This window comes from Acomys russatus, chromosome 1, assembly GCF_903995435.1.
Source record: "Acomys russatus chromosome 1, mAcoRus1.1, whole genome shotgun sequence".
In the NCBI taxonomy this organism is placed as follows: domain Eukaryota; kingdom Metazoa; phylum Chordata; class Mammalia; order Rodentia; family Muridae; genus Acomys; species Acomys russatus.
The window spans coordinates 109,998,655-110,017,448 of record NC_067137.1 but is presented as its reverse complement, the minus strand read 5'-3'; the positions used below and the strand labels follow the sequence as shown (position 1 = coordinate 110,017,448).

Here is an 18,794-nt window from a genome sequence, read left to right as displayed (position 1 = left end):
ACGTGTCTCTTTTCCTTTATCTTGCATACATAGATAAAGAGATAGGAGCTGGAAAAAAAAAGAAAGGGAGATATAGGAACATGGAGGGAGGGTAGAACAAAAGCTACATGATTGAACCTACTCAAGGCCTTCATTGTTACTTATAATGAAGGTTATGTCTAAGCCATTGCTATGGATTTTAGTATATTAGTACAAAATGTGAGCATGTCAAATACTTGTCAGATTTCAGCACAAGAATATATATCCTAAGTCTAACAGATAGATATGACTCTATTGATATATAAGGTAAAATAGTTGAATAAGGTCTTCAAAAGCCTCAGAGACACACAGAATATGGCATTTAAAGTTGTTCTTACAATCCTAAATTTCTCTGACAACAAGATAAGTTAACTCCTGGCAACACCCAGCTGACTTCAAAGATGATGAGCATCAAATAGCCTCCTTATGGAGATGGCTTCAAATGTGGCAAACCAGGCACTGGGCAAAATGTCCTCGTTCCTGCCACAAACAGAATTCTGCCTAAAAATGGGCAGTTTAGATGCAGGCAGAGTTGAAAGCCATACTCTGCCAAGACAGGGTAAGCAAGTCCTCAATAGCACCGGCCCTGCTAATGTGTCTGGCAGAGGTTTTGGGCCAGAAAGCCGAAGATGAGGCTTCAATGTTATAGAGAGTGTTGGGCGACTGTTCAGGCGGTAAACCATCTAAGTCAGTTTGTACATTTTGGAAGCTGCTAACCCACACTGCTGGTTCACTCAGGAATTTAAGCTTTATTCCTTCTCAAGTCTCTGAGGGACATTGAAGGCCAAAATAGTATAGTTTTACAATTAAGTTTAGTTGGTTAGGGGCTAAAATTGTTTTAGATCAAGATAAAGAAGTTATTAATGTTGAGATAGGATAGATATTGAATTTCATTCAGAAATTTAGACCCATCAAGACAGGAAAGACGGTAACTTCAAGCTGGACAAATACAAATAGCCAAACCACTATGAATGTAACTTTTACAGAACTCATAACTCATGATTCTCATGATTGTCACATGGTTCTCCCTGCTGTATGTAGTTTGTTTTATACATGTGTAATAAAATAAATGTATATATAAACATGAGTTGTATGAATACAAAACCTCATACCAGTGTGTGCGTGTGTGTGTGTGTGTAGGATAACCTTAAAATGTATATTGCATCAATATACAACATTTTATGCCAATGAATTAAAAATAACCTTATTTGAGAGTAACAAAGCCCTAAGTTGAGTAGATTCAATAATCTACCTTTTGTCCTATTATCTCTCAATATTTTCTATATTCCCTCTTCTTTCTTTTCAATACCTCAATTCATAAGAAGGAAAGAAAGATTGATAGATAGAGAAAAGAAAAAGAAAGAGAGAAATCCCTGAGTTTAGATTTTTCTCTCTGAACAAGACCATTAATTACTATAATCAACTCCAAAATGACAATAAATATTCATTTCCCAATAAAACAACCGAAAACCTAGCCATCTCTTTTTAAGGGAAATGGGGCAATGTACTCTTAAGGTTATTTCTCACTGATTTGGGGGTGAAAATGCCTTTTTGGGGGCCCAAATAAAATTTGGAAAAATGGTTAAGCAAGCTAGCAATAGCATTTGTGTTCCAGTCTCTAAATGTTGAGAAATTTCAGGCTTAATAGAAGTTCCATTTGGAACAGTCTGAAATGCTGGACCAATTGAGATCATCAGCTTTCTTCAAAGTTCTCCTGGGAGCAGGCTCTGATGAGGAACATCAGTTGAGGCTGGAATATGCAGAATGATGGAATAGGTGTGTCAGTGTCTCAGCATCCTGGAGGGTGAATCTTGTCAGGTTTGATTTGGTGTCTGCTTCTTTTGTTGTAATAGATATATTTTTTTTCTCACAAGCATTATACAGTCCTAAAAGTATAAATGTATGAGTTGTGCAGATCAATTTTGGATGTTTTTCTGCTTTTTATATGAACAGAAGAAAGGGCATTTTCTATAAGCCAGTCTTGATTATAAACCAAACTGTAATAATAAGTTTTGAGGATATAGCCAAGGATTTATTGGCCATGTAAGTTGAAATTTTGGCTGGAAACATTTTTATGTCTCAGTAAGTTGTAGAGTTGTCCTCATGTGGAGGGATCAGTAATTATGTTATCTGTCTTGTTTGGTTTTCTTAATTTCTTTCTTGTGTGTGGCCAAGATCTTCAGGGGATCTTCTTCTGTCATATCTGATCGTTGTTATTTGGGTAAAGCCCTTTTCCTTTTCCTACTAACATAAACATAAAGCTGCCCTTCCAACATAATATAGTCTTTGCCCTCGAGTTTGAAGTTATTATAAACATAGAATGATTCAGTTTAGCAGTCCAATTTTTTATTTAGATCTGTTATACTTTGATTTTCCTAGAAAATGAATAAGATTATCATTGAATATACAAACATCCTGATGTTTTTAATTTAGAACAATATTGTAAGGAGTTAAAATATATTTTTATAGAGATATAATTATTATTTTTATGGGGACAGGGGTTTTCTGTGTAGCTCTGGCTTTTCCTCTTTCCTGAGTGGTGGGGTTAATTAATTATTTTGTGTTAGAGTTCCTATCAGTTTCTGTGAACTGTAGGCTATTCTGAGCATTAAATTAATTATTTATTTTGTGCTATTTATTTAGTGCTGATTAAATTAACTTTCCATTTCTATGGGAGCTCCATACTAGGAAATCGTTAGCCTGCTCAGAGAATAAGTTATTCATTTTGTGTTAGTCTGAGTTCCCTGTCTTTTACTCCATGTGGACCCAAACTAGACTGTCCCTGGGAAGTTTTCCTGTGAACTGATAAGGCATTATTCCATGCCAGCTCTGTGAGAGTCCACAGGCAGAAGCTGCCTTGTGAGGTCCTTAGAAGCGCATGGAAGCATGTGTGTCACCATGTAAGGTTTTGGGGGAAAATATTGTTGTTTCCTCCCCTCCACCTTAAAAGCAACTTGTATCTCCTCGGCAGATATGAGCAGGGCAACCTAGAGGCAGCTAAGGTTGGGTTTTTGTCAGCTAGCTCTGCTGTGTTGTCTGTTTCTTTTGTTCCGGTCTGCTCACAGTAGGTTTTAAGTTTGGGTTCTTTGGCTAAGAAACCTCCTTTACCCAGGACTTCTCAGGCTATATAAACTTAGATTCAAGCCCCATGTTAGTTAGCTATTATGTTGCTTTTAATTTAAAAGCATGGCCTAATAAATGTTTATTACTAGGTTTATAATTATTATGGCAGTATTATTTACCCACTTTCACAATCAATAAAAACGCACACATCTGACTTGAAAAGGGATAAAACTTAAATATTTGAGTAAACTTGGAGTGCAGGTTAGCAGCTTCTAAAATGAAAAAATGACTGAGACAGTTTAATGCCTGAACAGTCACCAAACACTCTCTATAACGTTGGAGCATCATCTTTAGTCTTCTGGCCCAATATATATGAGAGACATATTTGCAAGACAGGAACTATTAAGGACTTGCTTACCCTGTCTTGGAAGAGTTTGGCCATTGACTCTGCCTGCATCTAAACTTGCCCATTTTTAGGCAGAATTCTGTCTGTGGCAGAAACGAGGACATTTTGCCCAGTGCCTGGTTTGCCACACTTGAAGCCATCTCCATAAGGAGGTTCTTTGATGCTCGTCTTCTTTGATGTAGGCTGGGTGTTGCCCGGAATTAACTTGTCTTGTTGTCAAAGACTCTTTAGAATAAGGAAAACATCTTTAAATGCCATATTCTGTAGGTCTCTGAGGTTTTTGAAGATCTTATTTAACTATTTTACCTCATATCTATAGAATCATATCTATCTATTAGACCTAGAATATATATTCTTGTGATAAAATTAGACTAGGTTTTGGCATAAGCATGATTTGCATCAATATACAAAATTCAATACCATTGAATTAAAAAAATAACCTTATTTTTGAGTAACAGGACCTTGAGATGAGGAGTCAATTCAATAATCTACCTTTTATTCTATCCTCCCTCTATATTTCTATATCCCCCTTTCTTTCTTTTCAGCTCTTATCTCCACACATTCTTACACTCACAAAGAAACTCATTTTCCCATTGCTTTCATGTACATCATCAAAATACATCCTACCACTACCATAAATTAAATCAGGATTTAAAGAATTATTACTGGATACCAGTAAAGTAATTAAAACATGTATGATAGTTTCAAAAGATAGTTTTTTAAAGAGAACATTACCTTTATTTTCTGTGAAATTGATAGGAGGAGTGTATTCTTCCAGTAACATGTCAGTATCTGTTTCCTGACAAAAAACAAGATACCTGGAGTATAGCTAATAAAAGCATACAGATCACGTGTTCTCAATCATGCAACAAGATACTTGAGAAGAGAGATGGAATCGTCTTACACTGCCGATGTTCAATCATTGAGTCACATATTCTTTGACAAGTAGACATTAATCCAACTGCAATAGTGTAGACTTTCAGATGCATTTATATTGGACCTTACTCAAAAGATAGTTTAAATGAACAACTCTAGGAATATTTTTGGAGGCTGTAGATTGGTTGAAATATCAAGGATTTATTTGTATACCTAACATCTGATAAGGTTACTTTAAAAGCATATTTCATAACTCTTAGGAGCACTTGGGAACTTCAGGATGAGGAAAGGGTAAAAATGACCTACTGTACATGTGCAATTGTGTGATTTAAAAATATGTCTTCATTTTATTTTATTTTTATTTTTCATATACATTTATATTATTACACATATATACAATAAACTACCTACAGCAAGAAGAGCCACAAAACAATCAGGAATTATATAAATGTTACACTTATAGTGTCTTGGCTATTTGTATTTGGCAACTTTGAAGAAAATTTCTTTCCTATCTTGGTGTGTCTAAAATTCTGAATGTAAATCAATATCTATCATATCTCATCTCTATCCACTTACAACATTTATCTAGACCTAAATACGTCTTAACCCCTAAACAACTAAGCTTAATTGTGAAACTAAACTATCTGATCTTCAACCCAATCAGAGACTTGAGAAGGAATAAAACTTAATTACCTGGCTAAACAGGAAGTGCAGGTTAGCAGCTTCCAAAATGACAAAAATGACAGACACAGTTTGCTGACTGAACAGTCACCCAAAACTCTCTATAACATTGGAGCATCTTCCTCAGCCTTCTGGCCCAGTATGTCAGACAGAAATATTTGTGAGGCAGGAACTATTGAGGACTTGCTTACCCTCTCTTGGCAGTTTGGCCTTCAACTCTGCCTGCATTCAAGCTTGCCCATTTTTAGGCAGAATTCTGTCTGTGGCAGAAATGAGGACATTTTGCCTGGTTTGCCACATTTGAAGCCATCTCCATAAGGAGGTTCACTGGTGCTCTTCATCTTCTTTGAGGTAGGCTGGGTGTTGCCAGGAGTTAACCTATCTTATTGTCAAAGAATCTTTAAAATAATAAAAGCATCTTTAAATGCCATACTCTGTAGGTCTCTGAGGTTTTTGAAGACTTTATCTAACTTATTTATCTATCTTTAGAATCATATCTATATGTTAAGCCTAAGATGTATTCTTGCGATAAAAATAGGATTTGCTTATTTCTTAAGAATTGGCATTTTTTTTTCTAAAATAAACACATTTTATCATCAAAGAAAAATGGTGGCTCTAAACTTTCTTAATAATGTGATCCTTTCATACAGTTTATCATATTGTGGTATCCCCCAAACATAATTATTTTAGTTGCCAGTTCATAACTATAATTTTCCTGAGCAGTATCTTGGTGCCTAAGACCATTAGAAATATGTGTTTTCTGATGTTATCGTAAAACTTGTTTTGTTTTGTTTTTTGAGGCAGGGCCTCTTTGTGTAGCCTTAGCTGTCCTAGACTTGCATTGTAGACCAGGCTGGCCTTGAACTCAGAGATCCACTTGCCTCTGCCTCTGGAGTACTGGGATTAAAACCGAGTGCCACCATGTCTGCTGAAGTATGTAGTAAAACTTTTTAAGTGAGAAAATAATGTCAGTGTAGTTTATTTTAAGCAAATTGTTTTTCACTGAAGCTTTCAATTTCTTATTGCATAGGAATGTTAAAGCACAGAATCATGATTTAAGAAAATGCTCATGCTTCGGTCAATGGCACATACATAGAAAGTTGTTCTTTTGTTTCTGTTTACCAGCCAATTATTACAGAGTGTTTGGCAATTATCAAAGGCTATATAAAACTCTTTGAAAAGTGCTAAATGCTCTGTGACTTTGCTGGAGTTAGTACTGTCGCTGCCTATGCTAAGCCCTGGCAAGATCTGCAATGTCATGTTCCTGCCTTATTCTCATTCTTACTCTTTTTGGGTCATTAGTAGTAATTTTTTTTTAATTTGGAAAACATTGTGTTTTTCACTTCAAGAACCTTAGAATCCATAAAAGTGTGCTATCTAATATTGCAGTTCACAAACAAATCACCCGTTTTGTTGTTGTTGTTTTGTTTTGTTTTTGCTGTTGGTCAACAATATTATTTAGCATATTTTATTATCTTCCCTTAAGTATTCTTTATTTTACTGTTTACCTTAAATTTTCTTTTACATTTTCCTTATTATTTATCACATCACTGCTTTGACTAGCTTTTTTTCTGTCATGATTTCTTTGGCTTATTCCACTCTGAATAGCAATGCAGCTGTTAGTCAATCGATGTGTTTATCATAGTAATCCTGATTTAGTCCATAGATGTGCTTATTGTAGTAATCCTGACTTCTGACTTTGGTAGCAACTATACTGACATTTAAAGCTAGAAAAAATATCCTCTGTTACTTTAAAAGCCCTATTTCAGCCAGCAGTGGTGGCACACGCCTTTAGTCCCAGCATTTAGGAAGCAGAGGCAGGAGTGTCTCTAAGTTTGAGGCCAGCCTGATCTACCGAGCAAGTTCCAGGACAGCGTGGGCTACACAGAGAAACCTTGTCTCAAAACCCAAAACCAACCAACCAAACAAATAAATTCTATTTCAAATGTTCTTAAAATAATTTGCTTGGAATATTTTTAATTCTTTTAAAAGGTGTGTTCCTTTTGGTTAAGCAGTATTGCAGTAAAGCTTATAAACTTAGTTTGTGTTTTAATTTTTAGTCAAGTTATCTTTTAGTATCACAAGTTTTGAAGTTCAGTATGTAGATACATCTTGTATTTTCACATTCTGTGTAAGTGAATATATTTTTGGAATCCATGGTATTTATTCTCAACCCCTCCCATAACTTATGGTTTTTGAGTGTAGGTAAAAAATAAAATAATACATTGGATTTTTTTTACTGTAGCCTTTTATTTTAGAACTTTTGAGTTATCTCCAAATTTTATTATGAACTACTAAATTTTTTTTTTTGCATATATATATAGGTTTGCCGAGCAGAACTTGAACTGGGGATTTGTTTTCAAGCAGTAAATAGCAGGATTCAACTGCAAATTCTTGAGGCACAATACCTTCCAAGCTCATCAGCACCTCTGGCTTTGAGTAAGTGTATCAGTGGTTCAGGGTACATCGAATGTGAAGAGGTCCCAGTGGGGTAAGGACCAAGAGGTCAGCTCATTAGGTCTATGCCATCCGCTGAGTGTACATCTGGGGACTGGGATGTGCTGGTGGGCTATGCTTAGTTCATCTGGCCGTCCTTAGAGTTGAAGATTTGAGATCAACCCTACTTCAAGGGCTAAGAGTGGGAGGGAATTCTCTGGGCAATCAAAAGCGCTTTAAGTTAAAAAAAAAAAAAAAAAAGACTAAAATAATAAAAAAACTGAGCATTCATTTTAAGAAGTTAGAAAAATAATAAATATTTGAAAAGTTGACACTGAGAAATGCAACTTAGCAAAAGACAGTAAAACCAAAAGCTTTTTTCTTTAAAATGAAAATGTGTAGAAGGTTGGATGAAGTAAAGTAGAGAAAACGTGATGGTACCCTGAACAGTAAAGATTATGTTCTTTTAAATTCACAAAAAGTTTCTAAGTTGTAAGTTTAATAATATGTAAGACAATCTCATGTATCAACTATACTAACTCATTTGCATATACACAGAAAATAAATGATTTCCTTAAAAATTCACTAAAGAAGAGGAAAAACCCAAAAAGAATAGTAACCATGAAAAAGCGAAGAACTTCTTGTGAAAAGCACTTATCAGAACTGGGGAGATTAGGAGCTGAGTTCTGATTCCTAATATTCATATAAAAAATTTGAGGATGGTTATGTAACTTTAAGGGGAAAGAGAGGAATTTGCTGGCCAGCTTGTCTAGCCAACCAATGAGAGACCCTGCCTCAAAAGATGAGACAGAGAATGACTGAAGAGGAGGATGCCCAGTGCTTCCCTCTGGCCTCCACTTGCATGTATACACATGCCTACATATATACAATAACTTGCATATACAAATAACATATTGTTCTTATTTTTGTTAACTTGATATAAGAGAGACATTCAATTGATAAAAATGCCTCCATAAGATTTGCCTGTAGTCAGTCAAGTCTGTGGGGGAATTTTCTTAATTAGTGATTGATGTGAGGGGGAGAACCCAGCTCACTGTGGTAGGTGCCATCCCCAGACAGGTAGTTCTGGAGAGCAGTTCTCAACCTTCCTAAGGCAGTGATCCTTGAATACAGTTCCTCATGAATACAGTTGCCCCAGCCCAACCATAACATTATTTTGCTGCCACTTCATAACTGTAACTTTGCTACTATTTGAATCATAATGTGAATATTTTTGTAGATAGAGATTTGCTGAAAGAGTCAGAACCCACAGGTCAAGAACCACTGTCCTGGAGTGTATAAGAAAGCAGGCTAAGCATGCTCTTGGGAGCAGGCCTGTAAAGAACACGCCTCCATGCCTCTACCTCATTTCCTGCTTCAGTTTTCTACCTTGACTTTACTCAGTGACGAGTGTGACTTGAGAGTTGTAAGCAGAAGGGAGTAAGCATTTTTCTCCCCAAGTCGCTTTGGTCATGGTGTTTTATCACAGCAATGGAAACCCTAATTAAGGCAGATAACACTTTAGTGCTTTATAGCACCAAGGCCAAGATAATCTTACTGGCAGATTCTACCAAACCACTGAAGAAATGTAATTCCTATTTAACATAAGCTATTCTGAAGCATGGGAAAATAATTTTATGATGGTAGTGTACTCTTGATAGTAAAACAGTGAATAGCCCATAAAAGTAACTATAAATGAATATCACTTATATTCATTTCATATTCATAGAGGTAGAGAATTCTAAAATAAAAGTAAACAAATAAAATTCAGTTTAGAAAAATGAGTCATCAAGATACATCTAGTTAATTCTATGAAACAAAAAATAGTAGATGTCTGTACTGATGGAATATATAAATAGATGGCTTCATTTACGCAAAGCTACTCCTCAGGGTTACTGAGTCTGATGGTTAGGGCTCATTCCTCACCCTGAGGCTTCCCCTGTCCTGGAAGGCTCCCCTTGCTTTTCTGTCTTGCTGCCTTGTTAGCCCTAGTTACATTAGCTGACTCCTCACAGTGCCCAGACAACAGTTGCTGCTGGAGTTGTAGTCATCGTTTATTTTCTCAAAGCTCTAAAGACTGTACAGTTCAATATTAAGATCCAGCAGAGTTGGTTTAGGGGGCATTTTTACTGGTTTTTTTTTTTTTTTTTTTTTTTTTTTTTTTTGGTATTTTCCCCAAAGTTCATAGTTGTTATGTTTGGTTATAGTTTATATAAACTATTTGAAATGCTAGGTCTCAAATTTTACTCAAGAATATTTACTTGTTTTATTCTAGTGACATATACTTATGTTATCACAAGCAAAGAATTTTACCTATGAAGTTATACAATTAATACTTCTATCTGGCCAGAGAATTGGCACCTTTCTTGGTATAATTTTTTTCAATGTATTTTCCTTTGCCGATGGTTATTTTTCTGGTTGATGTCATTCAGACTAGAGGAATATTACATTCATTTGAGGCCACAGAAATTATTTCTAAAATGTGGTAAAAACTCTGTGTGTTCTATTGTCAAATAATAACCCAGAAGACCTTTAAAGTTGATTATATTTTTACAATAACCAATATATAGATAAAATTTTTATATAATATTTCACATAAAATTTTATAGACTACAGTTTCTTGTTTCCTAGGTTTTTTTGTGAAGGTGGGGATGTTTAGCTCAGGAGAGCTGATTTATAAGAAGAAGACACGCTTACTGAAGGCTTCCAGTGGAAGAGTCAAGTGGGGAGAAACTATGATTTTTCCACTTACACAGACTGAAAAAGAAATTGTTTTTCTCATTAAACTTTATAGTCGAAGCTCTGTAAGAAGAAGACATTTTGTAGGCCAGGTTAGTAGATATTGCCTTGAATTTTTTTCCTGGTAAGTCTCTGTGTGTTACTATGAATTTAATTAGCAAAGGAAAGAAGATAAAATTAAGAATGAATACAGGAAGATTCTTCAACATTTTAAATTAAAATTCAGTGTTGCCTCAGATTCAAATTTTGTTATATGTTTTGCTTTAATATAAATAGATAACATTTCTGAGCAGTCAGGCTTATTTTTTAAGCCTTCTGAACTTTTCAACTTTAAAATATAAAATTAATAGAAGGAAAGAAACCTAAATATGTAAATCAAACTTAATACTTTGAGTGTCACATTTATTTTATCCTATTTCATCTTTAATTTTGTATTTAAAATGAGCCTTTAAATTTTAAATTATTTATTTAGTCACTTCACATTCCTATCATATTCTCCATTCCTTTTCACTGTGTTGCTCCTCCCCTCTTCTCAGAAAAGGGGAGCCCATGCCCCATGTCAAGTCCCATCACGATTGAATGCATCCTGTATCACAGTGGCCTAGCAAAGGAGCCCCACAAGAAGGAAGTGATTGAAAAGCATGCAAGAAAGTCCTTGTTAGAGATAGCCCTTGCTCCCCTTGCTAGGGAACCTACATAAAGACCAACCTACCCCTCTGGTACATATGTGTAGGGGCTTAGGTCTAGTCCAAAAATGGTCCTTGGTGTTTCAATCTCAGTAAGACCTCCTGGACCCAGGCTAGTTGGCTCTGTTGGTCTTCTTGTGGAACTCCTGTCTCCTCTGGGTCCTTCTATCTTTCCTCCCATTCTTCCACAAGGCTTTCTGCATTCTGTTCAAGGTGTGGGTGTGAGTCTCAGGAACAGTTTCAATCTATTTCAGAGTGGAGCCTCTAAGAGGACAGCTATGTTAGGCTTCTGGTCTGCAAGTATAGCAAAGTGTTGCTAATAGTGTCAGGGGTTGGCTCTCTTGCATGTTGTGGCCAGGCATTAGTCAGACATTTTCTTAATCTGCTAAAATTAGCCTTTTATATATTTTATTAATTTAATTATGATAAATTTTAATTTCTAGGAAATGTTAATTTTTAATAGTGTTTGTGATATTATTTGGATACCAATTCTGCTGTCTATACTAAATAAAATACTGAGTAATTTGTATAGGTCTACATATCATTTAAACCTGTAGAATTTTTTATTTTAGATTTTTGTTTCCTTACTCTTACTTATTCCTTATCTTTTTATCTTAATTACAACTGTTTGTGCCACATTTAAATCTTGAAGTCTTTTTTTAATTAATACATATAAAATTCCATTTTTAATGCAAAGCAGTTAACATTAATGCAAAGCAAATAACCCAGAATTGGACCTTACAAAGACCTATGGATAAGCAATCTGTTGTGTCACAACGTAAATCCTGAAGTCTTTAACTGATATAAAAGCTTTCACTTGACAAAAAACTGCTATTAGCTTCTATGTGAGATTTTTAGATTGTGCATATGAATTTTCAAAGACTTATATCAACTCTCATTTTATATAATTAAACCACTAATTTAAAGTGTTTCAGCTTCCTGTATTGTTATTTGGAAAGGAGTTTGACTTTAAAATTTTATGTAAATTTAACTTGAGAGATTATTTCCAAGATAATAGGTATCCATCACCTTGGGGGAAACACGTGGGCTCAAGTTCTCCCACTCAATTAACCCAAATTAATGTTATCTGTCTTATGTATTGGAGCCTGTGGAAGATATTGTTTGAAGGAAAGCTTTTTTAGGCCAAGATAGAAAAAGAATTGAAAACCAGTGACTTACTCCAATCGCTTAGAAGAATTAGAAACTGGATCTCAGATAAGTTAATTCCAAAGTTACAACATTTTTTAGTGTTAAAGCCAAGACAAAGATTCAAATTTTTAAAATTGTCTATTACTTTGTCTCCATGTTATATACTCATTGTGATGTCTTATATTTGCACAATACTACAATTTTCCCAAGATCATTCACATATTAACATGTATTATCTATAGTTATTGAAGTGGTAGGTACAATAAAAAATATTATGGCTTAAAAATGACTAGCCAGCCTGGTCTACAAGGTGAGTCCAGGGCAGCCAAAGCTACACAGAGAAACTTGTCTAGAAAAGCAAACAAACAAACAAAGACTATTTATTAGATTTCAATTAAGATTATAGGTTCAGTATTCAAGATGGTGGCCCCCAGTATGTACCTAATCTGAGTAGCAGAAGATAAATGACTGGGGACCAAGCGAGTGATTTGGCTGCTGACTCCAAAATGCTAACATCTGTGTTTCCTGGATGAGAGAAAGCATTCCAGGAACTAGGGACACAGTTCCATGCCTACCACAGATGGCTCCTGGGTCCAAGAGACACACAAGGTCCTAGGCTCTGGGCACCCTGCATCTTCTTCCTACTAGAACAGGACTCCTGAGTTTCAGAAACACATGGCCCCAGCATCTTGACCCCAGAAACTCCCACCTCACCAAGGTCAACTCCAAGATACCAGTGACATGGTCCCAGCCTCCAGTCGGTGGTGGATGTATGTGTTCCTCTGTGGAGACCAGCTGGAAAATAGGTGTATACAAGGGCCCCTGCCAAGATGGAAGCTTCCAGTGGAGTCTGAATACCAGGATCACAGTGGCTGTGGGGCCAGCAACCTGGCACTGCTGTGGACTCTGAAACACCGGTGTCCATTTATGTTTCCCTGAAGAGAGGAGAGGATACTGCCTCCCAGATATACACAGTACCACCCTCAGACTTCCCAGCCACTCCTGCCATCATGAGAATGGCTCTAGACTCCAGGGATGTGCAGATCTAGTCTACAGTTACATGGCTCTACTAGCAGTCTTGAGACTTGTAGAACCTCATGGGATCACACAGGTTAAAAACCCTATACCCTAATTCCTGCCTATACAACCAACTGGAAAACAACAAGCAAAGCAGAGCTATAGGCTACTTGAGGAGATGCAGACCCCAGTCCATGAATTAGACCTCCCCCTTGCATGTCCAAGAAGCCCAAAAAACTGAAAGACCTATGTGACAAGGACTTTTAACCATATAGTGCAGGATAACCATAGTACAATTCACAGAGCCAAAGAAGATAAGCAACAAACAAGACCTAAAGGAGTGTGCTTGAATCTCACTCAGAAGCAGAAATAGACAGCAGAGTGGTTGAATAGAGGACACAAAGTAGGAGAGAGTGCAGAGAGAAATTAGAGTGGAGACCAGACCTGTGGAGAGCGGGGGCAGGAGGACAGAGGGCCTACAGAGAGAAGAGAAACCATGGGCAAGGGCCTCTCTGTGACAAGCTGAAGCCCTTCTGGGACGATATGGGGGTGACTCTAGCTGAGACCCCAGTAGCAGGGGTCATGGAGACTGAAGAGGACACCCTCTAGCTAGACAGAATTCCTAGTGGAGGGAGGAGAACACCAACTCACTCACAGAAACTTCAACCAAAATTTACCCTGTCTTCAAGATGTGCAAAGATAATGATAGAACAAAGATTGAGGCCATGTCCAACCAAATCCTGTTCTAACCTGAGATCTACCCTATGGGAGAGACCAACTCCTGTCACTATTAATGGTACTATGCTATGCTTGCAGACAGGAGCCCAGCATAGCCATCCTCTGAGAGGTTCCACCTAGCAATGGATTGAAATGGATGCTAAGACTCACAGCCAAACATTGAGCTAAGCATAGGGGGTTGTGGAAAAGTGGAAAGGAGGATAGAAGGACCTGGAGGTGACAGGAGCTCCACAGTAGGACCAACAGAATCAACTAACCCAGAGGGTCTTGAGGTCAAAGCACCAACCAAAGATAATACCTAGACTGGACCTAGGCTCCCTACACAGATGAAGCTGGTGGACTGTCCTCTAGTAAGAGGAGCAGGGGCTGTCTCTGTCACTCATCCTAGCGGGGCCTGTCTTGCCAGGCCATAGGCAAAGAGGACATACTCAGCCCTGATGGGGTTAGATGAGCTGGGTGGTTTGATAGGGGATCTCCCGTTTTCTGAGGAATAGGGTAGGGGATATGGAGGAAGAGGGAGGGAGGGTAGGACTAGGAAGAGAAGTGGGAAGGGGCTATGATTAGGATGTTAAGTGAATAAATAAATTTTTAAAAGATTACAGTTTCATTTAATGTAAACTGTACTCAAATGCACATTTTTTTCTAGGTTAAAAACCTACTGTTTGCCTTAGTTTAGATATTTTGGCAAAAAAAGGTTTTTGAGTAATAAGGATCAATTTTTGTTGATCTAAATTAATTGAACAAGAAAGTATACTCACAAAGTGATTTTAAAATAATATTTTATTTTTAATTCTTGAATTGGATTACATAATCTATAATGATTCAGCAGGTCAAATATTTTAACATGTGTCAAATCATCAAGCAACTTTTTAAAAAATGGAAGGATATTTATTTAAAAATATGTTACCCAAAAGTTTGTTAAAAATTAAAAGATGTAAAAAAAAAATTAAAAGATGTGTTATTCATATCTTTTAAAAATGTATTTAGTTTTTCACTTTATATCCTAATCATAGTCTCCTCCCTCCTCTTCTTCCAGGCCCTCCTTTTTCCCTCCCTCTTTCCCCCATTCCTCCTCCCCTTTACTTCAGATAATGGGAACCCCTCCCACCACCACTAACCCACTACAGCATATCCAGTTGCATCAGGATGAGCACTTCCTCTTTCACAGTGTCTGTGGCACAGTGTCCTGGTGGTAGCCTCATCACATTATCAAAAAGCATGCAACAGACCTTATCAGAGACAGCCCCAGCTCCCCTTTCTAGGAGACTGAAATGAAGACCAAAGTGCTTCTTGGATACATTGAAGATATGGCTAAGTGACTAAGATCTGCTAAGTGACTAAGACTGGCTGCTCTTCCAGGGGTCCTGAGTTCAATTCCCAGTAACCACATAGTTGCTCACAGCCATCTATAATATGATCTGATGCCCTCTTCTGGCATGCAGGTGCACATGCAGATAGATCACTCATATACTAAAATAAATAAATAAAAACATGTATCCATGTCTTTTAACAATAAGAGTAATTGTTTAAACATAGTTACTAATATTATGTTAAGTTGAAATTATTGTATTGTTCCTTTACAGCTCTGGATAAGTGAAGACAGCAATAATATTGAAGCAGTGAACCAATGGAAAGAGACAATTACAAATCCCGAAAAGCTTGTTATCAAGTGGCACAAGTTAAATCCATCTTGACGACGCCAGGCATCAATTTCATGAAGAAACAACTTGGCAATCTTTTAGAAAAAACATGATTTCTAAAATTGTAATGAGTTCTACCAGATATACTAAGTGAATGAAATGTTTTAAAATGGTGCCAAAACAGATGATAAAATAAAAGAGTAGTATTATGAAGCCAACTAAGTATATTACAAAAATCTATGAAAACATCAATTGTATATAAGTATTTCTGTATTGGTTTTACTTTTGTTTTTAAGGTATCCAAAAGCCAGCACATCAATCCCTCTTAGTACTATTAGACATTTAGAAGACTTTAGCACTTTCCCAGTGCTAGACATGATTGCTTAGATCTTGGTTACACTGTTTATATCTTTATATGTATTTTTCTCACAGCAAAGACGAATAGAACCATTCCATTGACTTTTTTTTTTTTTTTCTGTATTTAAGGAAAATTTGTACCCTGTACTTACGGTTTCTTATCTCTAAGTCATTGCATGATCATTTTAGAAACTGCTTATCTCCAGGAGAATTAGAGAATTATTAACATTTTTCCAAGAATAAATAAGGCTGGGAGCAAGTCAGATAGCTCAGTGAAAAAAGGAGCTTGTTACTACTCGTGACAATTTGAGTTCCATCTTTTGAACTTGACATGATGGAAGGAGAGAACCAATTCCTTCAATTTGTTTACTGGCATCCACTTCTACACCTTGGTAAACACACACACACACACACACACACACACACACACACAAACAAACGTCTTAAAAAAGAATAAATGAAGTTTAATCGAAAGCCAAAATACACATTTTACTGTCTTCCTCATTTTTTAATCTTTATTTTCTTTGGAGTTAAAACAAAATATTTTATATTTGAGCCAATTTAATTTAGCAAAATTAAATGAGCTTAGATAGGAAATTCAGTATTTTATGATCACTAGTTCTTCGTTTCAGTTTTTGATATAAGTTACTTTTCTGTAATTTGGAATGTTAGGGTATTTTCTCATTTTTAATTACCACAGAATGCAAATATGTTTCTACTGCAGGTTTATTTCAGGTACATAATAGAACTTAGCATGTGGAGATTATTTCTGTTTGGCTGGCCACAAGAGTTGTGGTTAAAACAAAACTATTTTAGGAAGAAGTGAGCAACAGTTTCTATCTTATAAACAGTACATTTTAGGCCAAAGAAATACCTTATTATAATGTAGGAATAACCTTTGTAATTGGCCATAGTCTAGATATCTCATTAGAATATATTGAGCTGTTATATAGGTATTGCCTAGATTTTATGGTACCAGTGGTATTGACCAGAATTCTTTGCCACTGTGAATTTTGAAATAATATTTTTAGACTTGTAGAAAATGGAGTCCTGGTCAGTGCTCACATATTCTTTTAGGAGAATACGCCTTTTGAGATAATGATAGTATTTTGAACATTGAGACTTCTACTTTCTTTTAGTTAAATTTGTTTAATAGATTTTACTTTTTGAAGAGGGCACAGAAATTTCAAACATGGAATCTTCCATTCTCAGCACAGGTATAGCCTCCTGTATGATCAACATCCTATACCCAAATAAGACATCTGTAAGAATTGATCAGCCTGTATTAACACAACACAGGCTTTGTTATTTCTAAAAACTAGTATTTTATTTTCATTGTTTTCTGTGTTCTACTTTTAATTACTAAACTTAATACATGTCATATTTAAATCAGTTTTAATGATCTAATTCTTAATATTTTAAGCAAATATATAATATAAATTTTGAGGAAAATATATGCTTTCTTGGTTTCTCAGAATCCTAGATATCTTAGATACATCAATTCAAAAAAATTTCATTTAAAAGAACTTTCAGGTATCAAGTATTAATAAGTGAAGATTTCTAATATTTTATTGAGTGTTTGCTTAAGCATTTTTCAGCTGAAGATGTTCTTAATGTAAACATGAGGGTTTATTGTGTTCTTCAAATTTTTATGTGAAAATATAGATGCAAACACTCTTATGTTAATAAGTACTTTTGGAAAGAAAAACAGTTAGGAACTAATAATAAAAGCTAAAATACTATGCAAAAATAATTTCTCTTTGTATTTGTTTAGGTTTTTCTTGATCTTTACTTACTTGTAACAAGGAAAAAGGAAACAAAAATAATGCTGGGAAACTAGATGGAAACCAAAGAAAGTTCAGAGCAGGAGGGCAATTGTGTCACTTATAAAATGTATTTATAAACTCATATAACACAAAAAGTTCTAGCCCGTGCCAAATCACTATTTGGCATTGATCTAGTTTTGCACAGCGCTATTCTCTTAACATTAGTTCTTCTTTTTTCTTTCCTTCTTCCTTCCTTTCTTCCTTTCTTTCTTCCTCTTTTTCTTTTTTCTTTTCTTTTTTAAATGAATTGGAATACTTGTTTACTCTCCAGATTGTGCAAACGTCCTAAATTCCAGTGGTAATTTTGGGTGTAGCTGGGAGTTCAGGAATTTTGATGGAGCTTTTAGTGTAGCTGAGCTGGTAGGCAAAGTATATGCGTCTTTCAATAGCACATGTGAAGTACTCTCTAAAATTGACCTCATTGGGTTTATTTTCAGCAAACTGATCTGGCCCACTCAATATGGCTGGCCTTTATTTTTCATGATGTTAGTGCATTTTCTATTTTTTACAATAAGTTCATGACCACCTGAAGGTACTCACTTTGTATATGTGGCATTAAGGCCTTCACAGTCAGCATAGGCTTTCTCCTCCATCCATTATGTTCCTACAAACTATTAGCTTGATCCCACAGGAGCTTTGTTAGTTTCTCCTACACATTCTGGAGCACTGGAAGGAATAACTCCTGCCAGATTATAGCTGCTTTCTGCAACAAGAAGGAGATTGGTCAACAATGGATTTATGAACTCTCAGATAACACAGAAAGTTACAGCCCATGCCAAAATATAGCATCATAAATAGGCATTTATTTAGTTTTTCATGATTTTTAAAACAGAAATAATAAAAATGACTCAAATGTATTAATTCCAACTCTTACCAGACCGTTGAAGAAACCATTGGGATTTTGGACATATGCAATTATGATCTAAAAATAAATTAACCCAAAGTTAGTTTGAATATAGTTTTAAATTTTTCTTTGATACTAATAAACTCATCATCCAGTTGGAAACTGTTTTCCAGCAAAAATTTTTATTGTTTATATGTTCAAATATTTGCACATGTATAAAAGATTTCAAAAACTTGGAATAAATTTGGACTTTTCTTATTATGATAGTAATGGATATTTCAAGTGCCTCTCTTTTCAGTGTTTGGAGATTTTATTTAG

At 35.7% G+C, this 18,794-nt stretch overlaps 1 protein-coding gene across 1 annotated transcript in view; it reads left to right on the top strand.

Moving 5' to 3' along the window:
• The window catches only part of Tc2n (tandem C2 domains, nuclear), a 52,161-nt gene extending 36,518 nt beyond the window's left edge, over positions 1-15,643 (top strand). Inside the window, exons 9-11 of the mRNA XM_051150572.1 lie at positions 7,369-7,483; positions 10,112-10,311; positions 15,393-15,643. Of these exons, the coding sequence (XP_051006529.1) occupies positions 7,369-7,483; positions 10,112-10,311; positions 15,393-15,503 (426 nt within the window). The 3' untranslated portion in view covers positions 15,504-15,643. The remainder of the gene's footprint in view (positions 1-7,368; positions 7,484-10,111; positions 10,312-15,392) is intronic.
• Positions 15,644-18,794: the final 3,151 nt, after the last annotated feature.